Source organism: Salvelinus sp. IW2-2015, unplaced genomic scaffold (assembly GCF_002910315.2).
Source record: "Salvelinus sp. IW2-2015 unplaced genomic scaffold, ASM291031v2 Un_scaffold979, whole genome shotgun sequence".
Taxonomy (NCBI): Eukaryota; Metazoa; Chordata; class Actinopteri; order Salmoniformes; family Salmonidae; genus Salvelinus; species Salvelinus sp. IW2-2015.
Genome location: NW_019942670.1, coordinates 333,635 through 350,592, shown reverse-complemented (window position 1 = coordinate 350,592; position 16,958 = coordinate 333,635). Strand labels below are relative to the sequence as shown.

Sequence of the window (16,958 nt, the reverse complement as noted above, 5' to 3'; positions counted from 1 at the left end):
ATATCCAGTATTTATATTTCTATGTTAATGACTGAAGGAGATATCCAGTATTTATATTTCTATGTTCTTATACAGACAGAAGGAGATATCCAGTATTCATATTTCTATGTTCCTATACAGACTGAAAGAGATATCCAGTATTTATATTTCTATGTTCCTATACAGACTGAAAGAGATATCCAGTGTGCTGGAGATCTCTTTCAGTCTGTATAGGAACATAGAAATATGAATACTGGATATCTCCTTCTGTCTGTATAAGAACATAGAAATATAAATACTGGATATCTCCTTCAGTCATTAACATAGAAATATAAATACTGGATATCTCCTTCAGTCTGTATAGGAACATAGAAATAGAAATAKAAATACTGGATATCTCCTTCAGTCTGTATAGGAACATATCCTTCAGTCATTAACATAGAAATATATACACAGGATATCCCCTTCAGTCATTAACATATAAATATATATACAGGATATCTCCTTCAGTCTGTAAGACAAGACCACTAGAGGCTGCTCACACACCATACAAGCCCTAGCCCTCCTTTACACACCATACAAGCCCTAGCCCTCCTTTACACACCATACAAGCCCTAGCCCTCCTTAACACACCATACAAGCCCTAGCCCTCCTTTACACACCATACAACAACCCTTTCTGATTGTACGTGTCACCTGTGCTTCTGTTTGCGTAGTTGAGCTTCGACAGAGGTTGAATTTGACGAGTTGGTCAAAAGATGAGTACGCACTTCGTTGGCTTCTCCTTGACTCCAGAACTGCAGTATGTAGAGACCATTTGAACAAACAGGTTACCAAGTGAATACTGCACAGCTCTTTAATTATTTACATAAAGATGGAGAATCTCTAAGTAGATCATAGATGTTGAATATACAGTCAAAAGTTTGGACACACCTACTCATTGAACGATTTTTCTCTTTATTTTTACTATTTTCAACATTGTAGAATAATAGTGAAGACATCAAAACGATGAGAAATGGAATCATGTAGTAACCAAAAAAAGTGTTCAACAAATCAAAATATATATTTGAGATTCTTCAAAGTAGACTTCCTTTGCCTTGATGACAGCTTGCACACTCTTTGTATTCTCACAACCAGTTTTATGAGAAATGCTTTTCCAACAGTGTTGGTATTCAGGCCAAAGAGTTCAATTTTGGTTTCATCAGACSAGAGAATCTTGTTTCTCGTATTCAGAGAGTCTTTAGGTGCCCTTTTACAAACTCCAAGCAGGCTGTCATGTGTCTTTTACTGAGGAGTGGCTTCCGTCTGGCCACTCRACCATAAAGGCCTGATGGGTGGAGGGTTGCAGAGATGGTTGTCCTTCTGGAATCATCTCCCATACACACAGAGGAACTCTAGAGCTCTGTCAGAGTGACCATCTAGTTTTTGGTCACCTCCCTTACCAAGGCCCTTCTCCCTTACCAAGGCCCTTCTCCCTGACCAAGGCCCCTCTCTAGATTGCTCAGTTTGGCTGACGGCCAGCTCTAGGAAGAGTCTTGGTGGTTCCAAACATCTTCCTTTTACGAATGATGGAGGCCACTGTGTTCTTGAACATCGTCAACGTTGCAGACATTTTTTGCTACCCTTCCCCAGATCTGTGCATCAACACATGTCTGTTTTTTWATTTGTAAAACATTTGCAAAAATKTMTAAAAAACWGTTTTTCGCTTTGCCATTGTGGGGTRTTGTGTGTAGATTGCTGTGRATTGACATCAATAGACMCCTACATACCGCTAGCCTGTAACTCTACTGTAAGTGCTTCTGCTATTTTTTTGTTTTATTCAATTTTTTTGCCTCCGCTTTCGACGTTTTGTACACTCAGTGTTATAATCTACAGTGATCATCCGTTCCCTACGTCGTTACTTATTGAAGACCTCAACAGAGAAGACATCGATCTACACCAGTCACCAATAACTCTACTTTTCAATTCAGGTGTTGTTTTTCCCTCCAGCGAATGCAACTCTTGAGCACTAGGGTTACGTTTCAAACGGTGTCTCTGAATAGGAGAACTGATCTACGAGAGCATTACGTTTTGTCTTGTAGATTTGAAATGCTACAATGAGATGCTTTACGAATCCAGGCCCGGGCACTATACCTTGGAGCACTGGCGGTTAGGGTAGATGGTGGTGGACGATTGGTCCACTCTCTTCAACAACCAGTATGGCATCTTCTCCTCCAGATTGGTGTGAAGTTCAATCTGACATAGAAATACATCAATGCCTTCGGTCAACAATATCCGCAAGGAATTTTGTCATGTTGAGTATTTGGAGAAAGGTTAATAAGCTATATGATGGTATACTAGTACAATATGATGAAGAAGTGATGTTGACCCAATCAAAAAACAAACTTTACAATGACACTAAAACAAGTACCCGTTAGATATTCAAAATGTGTAAAAAAAAATCCTCAAAACACCCTAAAATCAGCATAAAACACAAATCTTATCAAGTGGACTGGTTGTTATCCACCTGCATGGCTATTCTCTTCAGAGCGGCACTTCTCTGTACCTCAGCGATGTCACCGACAGCCAATCCAATCTGTAGTACACACAAAGGGACACCAATAGGAACCATCAATATTTTGGTGGGTTGGCAGCTATCCCATYGACAATTAGCATTGACCTCCCGTAGTCTCTTTTCCCTGCGAAAGGTGGGGCTGTCTTTTAACAGTCTGAAGCGGTTTCCTCTCCGTGTCTCCTCCCATTCATCAATAAAGAGACGAGGAAAGATCTAAGGAAAGGAGACCAGAGAGGGAGCCACTTTAGACTGTTGAGATTAATCCCTTAGATCAATGGTGTCGAACTCATTAATCTGACAAAATKAAGACAAAATTCAATGCAGACATATCATTATTCAGCCTGGTCTCATTGACTAGACATAACATATTTAACGTATGGGGGATACCTAGTCAGTTGTACAACTGAATGCATTCAACTGAAATGTRTCTTCCACATTTAACCACACCCCTCTGACCACACTATGCTGGCCTTTAAGGCAGAGTTGCAAAGAAAAAGCMACATCTCAGACTGGCCAATAAAAATACATTATTAAGATGGGCAAAACAACACAGACACTGGACAGAGGAACTCTGCCTAGAAGGCCAGCATCCCGGAGTYGCCTGTTGACGTTGAGGCTGGTGTTTTGCAGGTACTATTTAATGAAGCTGCCAGTTGAGGACTAGTGAGGYGTCTGTTTCTCAAACTAGACACTCTAATCTACTTGTCCTCTTGCTCAGTTGTGCACCGGGGCCTCCCACTCCTCTTTCTATTCTGGTTAGAGCCAGTTTGCGCAATTCTGTGAATACACATCTTCAGTTTCTTGACAATTTCTCGCATGGAATAGCCTGCATTTCTCAGAACAACAATAGACTTATGAGTTTCAGAAGAAAGTTATTTGTTTCTGGCCATTATGAGCCTGTAATCAAACCCACAAATGCTGATGCTCCAGATATTCAACAAGTCTAAAGAAGGCCAGTTTTATTGCTTCTTTAATCAGGACAACAGTTTTCAGCTGTGCTAACATCATTGCAAAATGTTTTTCTAATGATCAATTAGGCTTTTAAAATGATAAACTTGGATTAACTAACACAACGTGCCATTGGAACACAGGAGTGATGGTTGCTGATAATGGGCCTCCGTACGCCTATGTAGATATTCCATAAAAAATCTGCCGTTTCCAGCTACAATAGTCATTTACAACATTAACAATGATTACACTATTTCTGATCAGTTTGACGTTATTTTAATGGACAAAAAATGTGCTTTTCTTTTAAAAAACGAAGACATTTCTAAGTGACCCCAAACGTTTAAACGGTAGTGTACCTTTGGCAGTAATTACAGCAGTCTTTCGGGGTAAGTCTCTAAGAGCTTTCCACACCTGGATTGTGCAACATTTGGCCATTATTTTTTATTTTATTATTCAAGCTCGGTCAAATTGATTGATCATTGTTAGACAACCATTTTCTGGTCTTTTTTAAAGTTTTCAATTAGATATTAGAAGTATAAATTATATTATTATTATATTATTATTATTATTATATTCTATTAGAAGTCAAAACTGTAAGGAACATCAACTGTATTCTTGGTAAGCAACTCCAGTATAGATTTGGCCTTGAGTTTTAGGTTTTAGGCTATTTTGACCAACATAAACATCATTGATGATATACGAGTGATAATCAATGGTCACATTTAATTTGCTCTGTTWAACCTACCGTTTGGAATGACTCTGATAGTCAACAGTGAGTCTATTTAGTTTTTAAAATGGAGATCTCTCAACAACCATTCTAACGATAGCACATTGGTAGTAGTCAGTGACAAATACCATGGATATGCAGGGATGGACTTGGACACCATGGATGGGACACCAAAGGATAGCTGTAGATCAGCGATGGGCAACTTTTGAACGCCCGCAGATCAATTTCCAAAGTTTTWAAAAAGTTTTWAAAAATTACTCAAGTCAGGGTTTCAACTTAACTGTTGCTAGGTAGAATAGTAGAATAAACACAAGGTGAAATTTCAACATGTGGTTGTTCATCAGCTGTTTTTCCCTTATGTCAGTCACTGACAGTCTCTCAACTAGACCATTTGTTTTTATTTTGGTACATTTGTAGATTGGTAAATCGGCCAGATATTTAAACTTGGTGGAATTACCGACTAGGGAGCCCCCGTTGATTTTGTGAGTCACTTTCAGATATCATACTAAAAACAGAAAACATTTCTCTCTTCCTTAATGGCAACATGTGTAGAATTGCAGGACATTTTTGGTAAAACTCCACATTGGCAAAGGAGTAAAATTGCTTTTCTCCGCCCCATGGTAAAATGTGTAGATTTGCAGGAACTTAACTCTAAAAAGGTAAATTGGATGGGACATTAATAATTGTTTATTTAACTAGGCAGGTCGGTTAAGAACAAATTCTTCTTTACAATGACGGCCTACACCGCCCAAACCCTGACGACGCTGGGCCAATTGTGCGCCGCCCTATGGGACTCCCAATCACGGCCAGTTGTGATACAACCTGRATTTGAACCAGGGTGTCTGTAGTGACGCCTTAGACCGCTGCACCACTGGGGAGCCCCAGATACTGGGTCATCATGGAGAGGCTTACCATCATGTTCATCAGCAGGATCGGCATGAAGATGATAAATATCACCAACATGTAGAAAGTGATGAAGGGAAATGGAAATTTGTTTTGTAGGTATATGTCCAGAAAATTGCTTTGGTAATTCAGTTCCCCGACCATCATCACAAAGATCTGGATCACTGACAGATCCAGTCGCTCAAACTCTTCCTAAAAAGACAAACGAGAGAAGAAAAAAAACAATTTGGCATGACAGAACACGAGAGGGCAGACCGATCACAACAGAGGGCAGACAGAACACGAAGGAGGGCAGACAGGACACGACAGAGGGCAGACACGACAGAGGGCAGACAGAACACGACAGAGGGCAGACAGAACACGACAGAGGGCAGACAGAACATGACAGAGGGAAAGCTTGGACGGAGAGATTGAAAAACATCTTCTATCTCAAGGCCATCAGACTGCTAAACAGCCATCATTGACTCAGAGAGGCTGCTGCCTACATTGAGACCCAATCACTGGCCACTTTAATAAATAGATCACTAGTCACTTTAAAACAAAGCCACTTTAAATAATGGCACTTTATTAATAATGTTTACATATCTTACATTACTCATATCATATGTATATACTGTATTTTATACCATCTATTGCACCTTGCCTATGTATTCATGTATATATATATATACATATTCTCATTCACCCTTTTATATTTGTGTGTATTAGGTCGTTTTTGGGGAATTGTTAGATTACCTGTTAGATATTACTGCACTGTCGGAACTAGAAGCACAAGCATTTCACTACACTCRSATTAACATCTGCTAACCATGTGTACGTCACCAATAACATTTGTTTTGATTTGACTTTAAAACAGATTTTAGAATCCATCTCCTTTCCATCTCATATATCTTCATTGATTTGAGGAAATTACAAATGACCTTAATGTAGGACTTATATAAAACAACGTGTTGTTTAAAGTGGGAGCATTGTTTCTAGTGTCTCTTGTCACCTGGTTGAGCATGAGGGCATAGAAGACCAAGGCAAAAGCCAGCATCAGAAAGAAGAATAGCAGTAGGATTTTAAACAACGTCCTTGCAATCTCCCGAAACATCACCACGTAGATCCCAAAGTGCTCAAACCTGGAAAGAGAAAACACAGTGCCCATGAGTACCAACACGGATCCATGAGTACCAACATGGACTCATGAGTACCAACGCAGACCCATGAGTACCAACGCGGACCCATGAGTACCAACACGGATCCATGAGTACCAACACGGACCCATGAGTACCAACACGGACCCATGAATACCAACGTGGACCCATGAGTACCAACGTGGACCCATGAGTACCAACGTGGACCCATGAGTACCAAAACGGACCCATGAGTACCAAAACGGACCCATGAGTACCAACACGGACCCATGAGTACCAACGTGGACTCATGAGTACCAACGTGGACCCATGAGTACCAACGTGGACCCATGAGTACCAACATGGACCCATGAGTACCAACATGGACCCATGAGTACAAACGTGGAACCATGAGTACCAACGTGGAACCATGAGTACCAACGTGGACCCATGAGTACCAACGTGGACTCAGTATTGTTCAGTAGGGTAGAGTGTCAGTACAGTAGTAGTAGAGTTCAGTACAGTAGAGTTCAGTACAGTAGAGTTCAGTAGATGTAGAGTTCAGTACAGTTAGAGTTTCAGGAAAGTAGAGTTCAGTAGTAAGTACAGTAGGTAGAGTTCAGTACAGTAAGAGTCAGTAAGTCAGTAGGGTAGAGTTCAGTACAGTAAGTAGAGTAGGTAGAGTTCAAGTACAGTAGAGTTCAGTATAGTCAGTAGGGTAGAGTTCAGTACAGTAGAGTTCAGTAAGTAGAGTTCAGTACAGTAAGTAGGAGTAGAGTTCAGTACAGTAGAGTTCAGTACAGTAGTAGTAGGTAGAGTTCAGTACAGTAGAGTTCAGTATAGTAAGTAGGGTAGAGTTCAGTACAGTAGAGTTTCAGTTAAAGAGTAGAGTAGGGTAGAGTTCAGTACAGTAGTAGTCAAAAGATATCAGTACAGTAGGTAGAGTCAGTACAGTAGAGTTTCAGTAAGTTAGAGTTAGAGTTCAGTACAGTAGCAGTTTCAGATAGAGAGTAGAGTAGAGTTCAAGTAGACAGTAGAGTTTCAGTACAGTAGAGTTCAGTAAGTAGAGTCAGTAGAGACTAAGAGTAGAGTTCAAGTACTAGTAAGAGTTCAGTACAGTAGAGTCAGTATTGAGTACAGTACGAGTAGAGTTCGAGTACAAGTAGAGTTCAGATAGTACAGTAGGGTAGAGTTCAGTACAGTAGAGTTCAGTATAGTACAGTAAGTAGAGTTCAGTACAGTAGAGTTCAGTACAGTCTAGAGCTAGGTAGAGTTCAGTACAGTAGAGTTAGTATAGTATCAGTAGAGTAGAGTTCAGTAGAAGTAGAGTTCAGTAGAGTAGGTAGAGTTCAGTACAGTAGAGTTCAGATACAGTTAGAATTAGTAGTACAGATAGGGTAGAGTTTCAGTACAGTAAGTCAGATAGTCAGTAGGGTAGAGTTCAGTACAGTAGAGTTCAGTAGAGTAGAGTTCAGTAGTAGGATAGAGTTCAGGAGAGTAGATAGAGTTCAGTAAGTAGATAGAGTTCAGTAGAGTAGAGTAGAGTTCAGTACAGTAGAGTTCAGTAGAGTAGGTAGAGTTCAGTACAGTAGAGTTCAGTAAGTAGGTAGAGTTCAGTACCGGTAGAGTTTAGTTACAGTAGAGTTTAGTACAGTAGAGTTCAGTAGAGTTAAGAGTTCAGTAGAGTAGAGTTCAGTAGAGTAGAGTTCAGTACAGTACAGATTCAGTACAGTAAGTTCAGTAGAGTAGTAAGTTACAGTTCAGTACAGTAAGTTCAGTAGAGTAGAGTTCAGTACAGTAGAGTTCAGCACAGTAGGTAGAGTTCAGTTGAGTAGAGTGCAGTACAGTAGAGTTAGTACATATAGTTTAGTAAAGTAGGTAGAGTCATACAGTAGAGTCAGTACAGTAGAGTAGAGTTCAGTACAGTAGTGAGAGTGCAGTACATTAAGGTAGGGTAGAGTTTAGTACAGTACACTAGAGTAGCGTACCGTATACTATACTCTACTGAACTACTCTACTCTACTGAAACTCTACTCTACTGAACTCTACTCTACTGAACTCTACTGAACTCTTACTCTACTGAACTCTACTCTACTGACTCTACCTACTACTGTACTGACTCTACCTACTCTACTGACTCTACTGTACTGACTCTACTGTACTGAACTTACTTCTGTACTGAACTCTACTGTACTGAGCTCTACTGTACTGAACTCTACTGTACTGAACTCTACTGTACTGAACTCTACTGTACTGAGCTCTACTACTGAACTCACTGTACTGAACTCTACTGTACTGAACTCTCTGTACTGAACTCTACTGTGATGTGCTGTGCTCTACTGTGATGTCTAAACTTGTGAAACATTGACGTCTTTTTTTATATTTGGTCTGTTCCGGACCAACCAAATGTGGTGTTATTTGGTACATCTACCTCGGTGTACCTATCCAGGATAAATCACTGTGAAGAGCATGACATTCGTAATGATTGATTTATGTATAGTACTGATAAGAGACCCATGATGTAATTCCGTTGCTGTAATTCCCATATCGGGTATAAATCCACTTCACTTACTTTAGATCAATAACCAAAATAGATATTTACAAAGTAAAGGTGTACTGTCAATGCTGTAGGTAGTTGTTGTGCATAGAGTTGTATGGTTTTTTAAACTTTGGAATCAATTGTTTTTTTGTTTTGTTGAGTCTCAGCGTATTTCCGTTACCATGGAATGTCAATCAAACACGAACAATCATCAGAAAATTAACAATCTCTAAATAACAGTAAACACGTTTTCTCATCTCTCTAGACAGAGACGAATGGGCTACATTGTTTGGACAGTTGGTAATTACCTTTGGAGATAGAGGAGGAAGTTAACCCATGACATGATTATGGCCAGTGCCCCAGCCGCCAGTGCCAGGACCCCTCAGCGTTGAAGAACAGGGCGATAACGAAGATAAGAGAGAAGATGATTGAGTACCAGTCCTGAATGTTAGAGATGTCCTTCAGGTAACTCCAAACGCTATTGAGGGAAAACAAGAGAAGGTTATTTAGATTACCGAACTAGAACTTAGAGCCTCAGCAACCAGAGAATGTTATTTACATTAGGCCGAGAACTAGAACTTAGAGCCTCAGCAACCAGAGAAGGTTTTTACATTAGGGCGGAACTAGAACTTAGAGGCTAAGCAATCAGAGAATGTTATTTAGATTAGAGAACTAGAACTTAGAGCCTCACAACCAGAGGAAGGTTATTTACATTAGGCCGGAACTAGAACTTAGAGCAGTTAAAGCAATCAGAGCAAGTTATTTAGATTAGACCGGAACTTGGAATTAGAGCCTAGCAATCAGAGCGATGTTATTTAGATTAGACCGAAACGTAAGGAACTCTAGGGCACCAGCGAATCAGAGAATATGTTATTTAGATTAGGCCGGAACTAGGACTTGCAGGGCACACAGAACAAACCCAAAAAGGGAAGGGGGAAATTGTTAATTTTAGATTTAGGCCGGAACTAGAACTCAGAGCCTCAGCAACGAAGATGTTATTTAGATTAAGCAGGAACTAGAACTTAGAGCCTCAGCAACCAATGTGACTTTCAATGCGTGAGTTACAACACTTTCTTTGAGTGTTTCTCAAAATAGATGATGTAGCCTTTAAAATTCGAAATGATGTAAACTTACTGAACACACCTTTCACTGCTTTGAATTACATAACTCAGTTTGAAATGTACTGACTAAGGTCGCTCTGGATGAGAGCGTCTGCTATATGACAAAAATTTAAATTGGGCCAAGTAATCCAGTTGCAGAACATATATCCAACATTTTCAAACAGATTTCTGTAAAAAATGCCCTTATACAGAATGCTTTTGACACCACCAAGTTTGGGTGTGTCATGATTTCATCGATGATTGAGGGATGGTCTGCATGTCCTCCACCCGCCTCATACTGTGTAAGTTCACCACGACTACACATACAGTACCAGTCAAAAGTTTGGACACACCCTACTCATTTAAGGCTTTTTCCTTATTTTTTACTATTTGGTACATTGTAGAATAATAGTGAATACATTTAAAACTATGAAATAAGATATGAATATTCAGTAAGAAAAAAAGTGGTAAAAACAACAAAAAATCAATTATTTTATATTTTGAGATTCTTCAAAGTAGCTACCCTTTGCCTTGATGACAGCATTCTCTCAACCGGCTTCACCTGGAATGCTTTTCCAACAGTTTTGAAAAGGAGTTCACAGTACTATTGCCTGACACACGTATTTTTTCGCTGACTTTTCTCGATTCGACACTTCTGCCGTCCAACTCATCCGAAATCATCTCAATTGGGTTGAGGTTGGGTGATTGTGGAGGCCAGGTCATCTGATGCAACACTCCATCACTCTCCTTCTTGGTCAAATAGCCCTTACACAGCCTGGAGGTGTAACGGCTCTCGTTTGTAGAAGGCAGAGTGGACCAAGGTGCAGCGTCGTAGGCGTACATCGTCTTTTTATTGATGACACCAAAACAAAATAACAAAGACAAAAAAACGAAAGCGAACAGTTCTGTCAGGCACAGACACTAAACAGAAAACAAGATCCCACAAAACCCAAAAGGGAAATGATAACTTATATATTATCCCCAATCAGAGACAACGATAGACAGCTGCCTCTGATTGGGAACCATACTCGGCCAAACACAAAGAAATAGAAAGCAGACTTTCCCACCCGAGTCACACCCTGACCTAAACAAACATAGAGAATAATAAGGATCTCTAAGGTCAGGGCGTGACAGGAGGTGTGTTGGGTCATTGTCCTGTTGAAAAACGAATTATAGTTCCACTAAGCGCAAAACAGATGGGATGGCGTATCGCTGCAGAATGCTGTGGTAGCCATACTAGTTAAGTGTGCCTTGAATTCTAAATAAATCACAGACTGTGTCACCAGCAAAGCCCTCCCACACCATCACACCTCCTCCTCCATGCTTCACAGTGGGAACACCACATGCAGAGATCATCCGTTCACCTACTCTGTGTCTCACAAAGACACGGCTGTTGGAACCAAAAATCTCACATTTGGATTCATCAGACCAAAGGACAGATTWCCACCGGTCTAATGTTCATTGCTTGTGTTTCTTGGCCCAAGCAAGTCTCTTCTTMTTATTGGTRTCCTTTAKTAGTGGTTTCTTTGCAGCAATTTGACCATGAAGGCCTGATTCACGCAGTCTCTGAACAGTTGATGTTGGCATGTGTCTGTTACTTGAACTCTGTGAAACATTTATTTGGGTTGCTATTTCTGAGGCTGGTAACTCTAATGAACTTATCCTCTGCAGCAGAGGTAACTCTGGGTCTTCATTTTCCAGTGTCGGTTCTCATGAGAGCCAGTTGCATCATAGCGCTTGATGGTTTTTGCAACTGCACCTGAAGAAACTTTCAAAGTTCTTGAAATTTTCCAGATTGACTAACCTTCATGTCTTAAAGTAATGATGGTCTGTTGTTTATCTTTGCTTATTTGAGCTGTTCTTGCCATAATATGGACTTGGTCTTTTTTCCAAATAGGGCTGTCTTCTGTATACCACCCCCATCTTGGTCACAACACCAGAAGAGGACTGGCCACGCCACGAAGACTGGTTCCTCTCTAGGTTTCTTCATCTTGTCAGATGTTTTAATACCTTGGGAGTATCCTAAAGCAACGATTCTCAGTTGGTGAGGCACAACCCAAAATTGTGTCAAGGAAGGTTTTGAATGGGTCTGGTGTGTCTGATTAAAGAAAAATATTTATTTTTATGATTTCATKAAAAAATACTCTAAATACTTAAACTAGGTAGAAAGTGTGTAKAATTTATWATTTTRTCTCTTCAATCACAGTATTTTAAATATAGAGCTTTTAGCAGTTCTATTTCGGTTGATTTTGTGTCTCAAGCCAGTGAGTTTAATAACATTMTTCATCAAGAATTTGGGAAACATTTAATAATTGMCAATGAAAGAGGTGGGAATGCTGTTCCCTTGTCATATAAATGCAACATTTACTATCAATATAGCATTAAAAATWGTTTTTTGCGATGCGAATATTGGGTTTTGAATGAGACAACCTGTTTTAATTTGGGTCCCAAGGCAAAACCAGTTGTGAACCACTGTCCTAAAGCCAGTCTGTCTCCATGTGTCCTAAAGCCAAGCTGTCTCCATGTGTCCTAAAGCCAGTCTGTCTCCATGTGTCCTAAAACCAGGCTGTCTCCATGGTGTGCCTAAAAGCCAGGCTGTCATCCCTGATAGTCTAAAGGCGCAGGCTTGTGTCCACGTATCCTAAAGCCAGTCTGTCTTCCATGTGTCCAAGCCAAAGCTGTCTCCATGTATCCTAAAGCCAGGCTGTGTCCATGTGTCCTAAAGCCAGGCTGTCTCCATGTGTCTAAAGCCAAGCTGTCTCCATGTGTCCTAAAACCAGCTGTCTCCATGTGTCTAAAGCCAGGCTGTCTCCATGTTACTAAAGCCAGGCTGTGTCCACGTATCCTAAAGCCAGTCTGCTCCATGTATCCTTTAAAGCCAGGCTGTCTCCATGTATACTAAAGCCAGTCTGTCTTCCATGTAGCCTACAAACCAGGCTGTCTCCATGTGTCCTAAAGCCGAGGCTGTGTCCACGTATCCTAAAAGCCAGGCTGTGTCCACGTATCCTAAAGCCAGCTGTGTCCATGTATCCTGAAGCAGGATGTCTCCACGTATCCTAAAGCCAGGCTGTCTTCCACGTATCTTAAAGCCAGGCTGTGTCCACGTATCCTAAAGCAGCTGTCTCCATGTTCCTAAAGCCAGGCTGTCTCCATGTATCCTAAAGCCAGGCTGTCCCCATGTGTCCTAAAGCCAGGCTGTCTCCCATGTGTCCTAAAGCCAGGCTGTCTCCATGTGTCCTAAAGCCAGGCTGTGTCATGTTCTAAAGCCAGGCTGTTGTCCAATGTATCCTACCAGTCCGTCTCCATGTATCCTAAAGCCAGTCTGTTCCTCACCTGTATCCTAAAGCCAGGCTGTCTCCATGTATCCTAAAGCCCAGTCTGTCTCCATGTGTCCTAAAGCCAGCGCTTGTCCCATGTATCCTAAAGCCAGGCTCTCCCATGTGTCCTAAAGCCAGTCTGTCCATGTGTCCTAAAGCCAGGCTGTCTCATGTGTCCTAAAGCCAGGCTGTCTCCATGTGTCCTAAAGCCAGGCTGTCTCCATGTATCCTAAAGCCAGGCTGTCTCCATGTATCCTAAAGCCAGGCTGTGTCCATTATCCTAAAGGCCAGGCTCTCTCATGTTCCAAAGCAGGCTTCTCCATGTGTCTAAAGCCAGGCTGTTCCATGTGTCCTAAAGCCAGGCTGTCTCCATGTGTCTAAACCAGGCTGTCTCCATGTATCCTAAAGCCAGCTGTCTCCACGTCGTAAAGCCAGATGTGCCTGTCCTAAAGGCCAGGCTGTCTCCATGTGTCCTAGAAGCCTAGGCTGTCTCCATACTGTATGTCCCATAGCATGTAATACATGTATCCACAAAACACCTCTGCACTCTTAATTTCCCAGGAGGAGTGGAATAAGTCGGCACCAGATAATTTCAGTACAACTCGACTTTAGAACCCTCTCAAGGTATGAATACGTCCGACAAAGATTGTTTTTAGTTTGAAATGTCCTCTTAAGTTTAAAACTTCAGTACACTGATTCTAGATCAGTATCTGGAGCAACATTGTCCTAATCTGGTATAGTAATGCACATGTAAGGTTATGACTTTTTGGAAGGTAAACTGATCCTAGATCAGTGCTTAGAGCAACATTGTCCTACTCCGGTATATTGATTTGCATGTTAAGTTAGGATTTTGGGAAAGTAAGCTTATTCTAGATCAGTTCCTGGAGCTGTTACTGTACCTGATGATACATCTGCATCACTTCCTTCCCCATGGAGTAGATGTTCATGACTAGCACCATCACCATGCAAMTGGACAGGAAGGAGTTTTGCTGTGAGGCAAAGGTTAAACAAAAAAGGTTAGGGTTCGATTCAGATTGTGGCTGTTGCTCCATCAACAGGTAATGTATGTTCAACCAGCAGATTGTGAATGGCATCGGATGGCGAAACACTTAGCCAATACTTACTTGTATGCCTTTCTCTAACCCGAACCCCTACTGAAACTATACCTAACCCCATTTTCTTAACCTAACCCTTATCCCTAAACCTAACCTTCACCATAAACCTAACCTAACCAAACCTTACCTTCACCAAAACCTAACCATTGTCCCTAAACCTAACCTTCACCATAAACCTAACCTAACCAAACCTTACCTTCACCAAAACCTAACCATTGTCCCTAAACCTAACCTAACCTTCCCCATAAACCTAACCTAACCAAACATTCCCCATAAACCTAACCTAACCCTTGTCCCTAACCTTCCCCATAACCATAACCTAACCTAACCAAACCTAACCTTCACCATAACCTAACCTTCACCATAACCTAACCTAACCAAAACTTACTTTCACCATAACCTAACCATTTTCCCTAATCCTAACCAAAACTTACCTTCACCATAACCTAACCAAACCTTACCTTCACCATAACCTAACCATTTTCCCTAATCCTAACCAAACCTTACCTTCACCATAACCTAACCATTGTCCCTAATCCTAACCAAACCTTACCTTCACCATAACCTAACCTAACCTAACCAAACCTAACCTTCACCATAACCTAACCTATTAAGGGGGAGGGTGCTGGAAATATTCAAAACAGGGATCCTATTTAAAGGGGAGGGTGCTGGAATATTCTAAACAGGGGATCCCTATTTAAAGGGGAGGGTGCTGGGAATATTCTAAACAGGAGGATCTATTTAAAAAAGGGGGAGGGGTGCTAGGAGATAATTCTAAACAGGGGATCCCTATTTAAAAGGGGGAGGTGGCTTGGAATTATTCTAAACAGGGGATCTATTTAAAGGGGAGGGTGCTGGAATATTCTAAAACACGCGGGATCCCTATTTAAAGGGGGAGGGTGCTGGTAACAATAAAATTACTAAAAACCGGGGAGATACCCTATTTAAAAGGGGAGGGTGCTGGAATATTCTAAACAGGGGATCCTATTTAAAAGGGAGGGTGCTGGAATATTCTAAACAGGGGATCTCTAATTTAAAGGGGAGGGTGGCTGGAATATTCTAACAGGGGATCTATTTAAAGGGGAGGGTGCTGGGAATAAAGGGATGCTGGAACTACAGACAGGGGCATACCTATTAAAAAGGGGGAGGGTGCCTGCGAGGAATAATCTCTAAGAACAGGGGAATGACTATCCTAGATTTAGGTGGAGGGTGCCGGAAAATACAACCCATCACTGGAAGGAGGAGTGAACAGAGAAAGAGATTAATAGTTAACGCTGTCATATAATGTAAATAATGTAATGCTGTAAACGCTGTACCATAGTGTAATGACTGTAGGATAATGTAGAATGCTGTAATAGTGTAATGCTGTAATAGTTTACCTGTAATGAATTCCTGCAGTGAATGATGTGGTGGGAGAAAGTAGGAAAGGAGACTATCTGCTGGTGAAGAATAGGAATCTGGGAGGAAGTGAATGAATTGTGGGAGAAGTAAGGAAAAAGGAGACTACTGCTGGTGAAGAAATAAGGCAACTGGGAGGAAGTGAATGAATTGTGGGAGAAGTAAGGAAAGGAGACTACTGCTGGTGATAGAAATAGGCACTGGGAGGAAAGTGGAATGATTGTGGGAGAAGTAAGGAACAGGAGACTACTAGTGGTAAAGAAATAGCACTGGGAGGAAGTGAATGAATTTGTGGGAGAAGTAAGGAAAGGAGACTTTACTGCTGGTTTGTGAAGATAATAGGACTGGGAGGAAGTGAAAAAATGAATTGTTGGAGAAAGTAAGGAAAGGAGACTACTGCTGTGAAGAAAAAGGACTGGGAGGAAGTGAATGAATTGTGGGAGAAGTGAGAAGTGGAAAGGAGATCTACTAAGTGGTAAAGAAAATAGCAACTGGGAGGAAAGTGAATGAACTTGTGGGAGAGGGTTAAGGAAAGGAGACTACTGCCTGGGTGAAGAAATAGGACTTGGAGGAAGTGCCAATGAAACATGAATGAAAGTTCATCAAAAGCTCGGTACCCCGGAAGGAAAGTCAGAAAGAAGTGAGCAGCACGCACATACCCAGTGATGTGAAAGACATTCATTTACCAGTTGCATGAGAGAAATGCTGCTTGGCTTTCTCTCTGGGGTGGGATGGTCAAAAAGGGAGGGGTAGAGCCTACATTATGGGAGGTTTGAGCTGTAATGCCTCCCTGGTGATGTCAGGGACGAAGACCCTGACATTATTGGATGAGCTGTAATGCCGTCTCTGTGCATGTCCAGGGAGGAAGACTCTACATTATGGATGAGCTGTAAGGCCTCTCTGTGATGTCAAAGGGAGGTAGAACCTACATTAATGGTATGAGCTGTATGCCTCTCTGTTGAATGGTCAAGGGAGGTAAGAACCCTACATTATGGATGAAGCTGGAGAGAGGGAACCTTCTCTGTGATGTCAGGGAAGTTAGACTCAACACTTATGGAATGAGCTGTATGCCCTCTCCTGTGAGAGAATGTCAGGGAGGTAGACCTACATTGTGGATGAGCTGATATGCCTCTAAATGTGAAAGTCAGGGAGGAAGACCTAACAATTATTGGGATGAGCTGGTATGCCTCTCTGTGATGTCAGGGAGGAAAGACCCCTACATTATGGATGAGCTTATGCCTTCTCTGTGATGTAGGGAGGAACG

General features: G+C 41.4%; 1 protein-coding gene across 1 annotated transcript in view; it reads right to left on the bottom strand.

Annotated features, from left to right (window-relative positions):
- The window catches only part of LOC112069316 (transient receptor potential cation channel subfamily A member 1-like), a gene marked incomplete at its 5' end in the record, with an annotated part of 109,719 nt that overhangs the window by 6,803 nt on the left and 85,958 nt on the right, over nucleotides 1-16,958 (bottom strand). Inside the window, 10 exon segments of the mRNA XM_070438507.1 lie at nucleotides 168-205; nucleotides 675-775; nucleotides 2,112-2,213; nucleotides 2,485-2,553; nucleotides 5,120-5,302; nucleotides 6,102-6,231; nucleotides 9,073-9,130; nucleotides 9,133-9,242; nucleotides 9,908-9,916; nucleotides 14,091-14,170. Of these exon segments, the coding sequence (XP_070294608.1) occupies nucleotides 168-205; nucleotides 675-775; nucleotides 2,112-2,213; nucleotides 2,485-2,553; nucleotides 5,120-5,302; nucleotides 6,102-6,231; nucleotides 9,073-9,130; nucleotides 9,133-9,242; nucleotides 9,908-9,916; nucleotides 14,091-14,170 (880 nt within the window).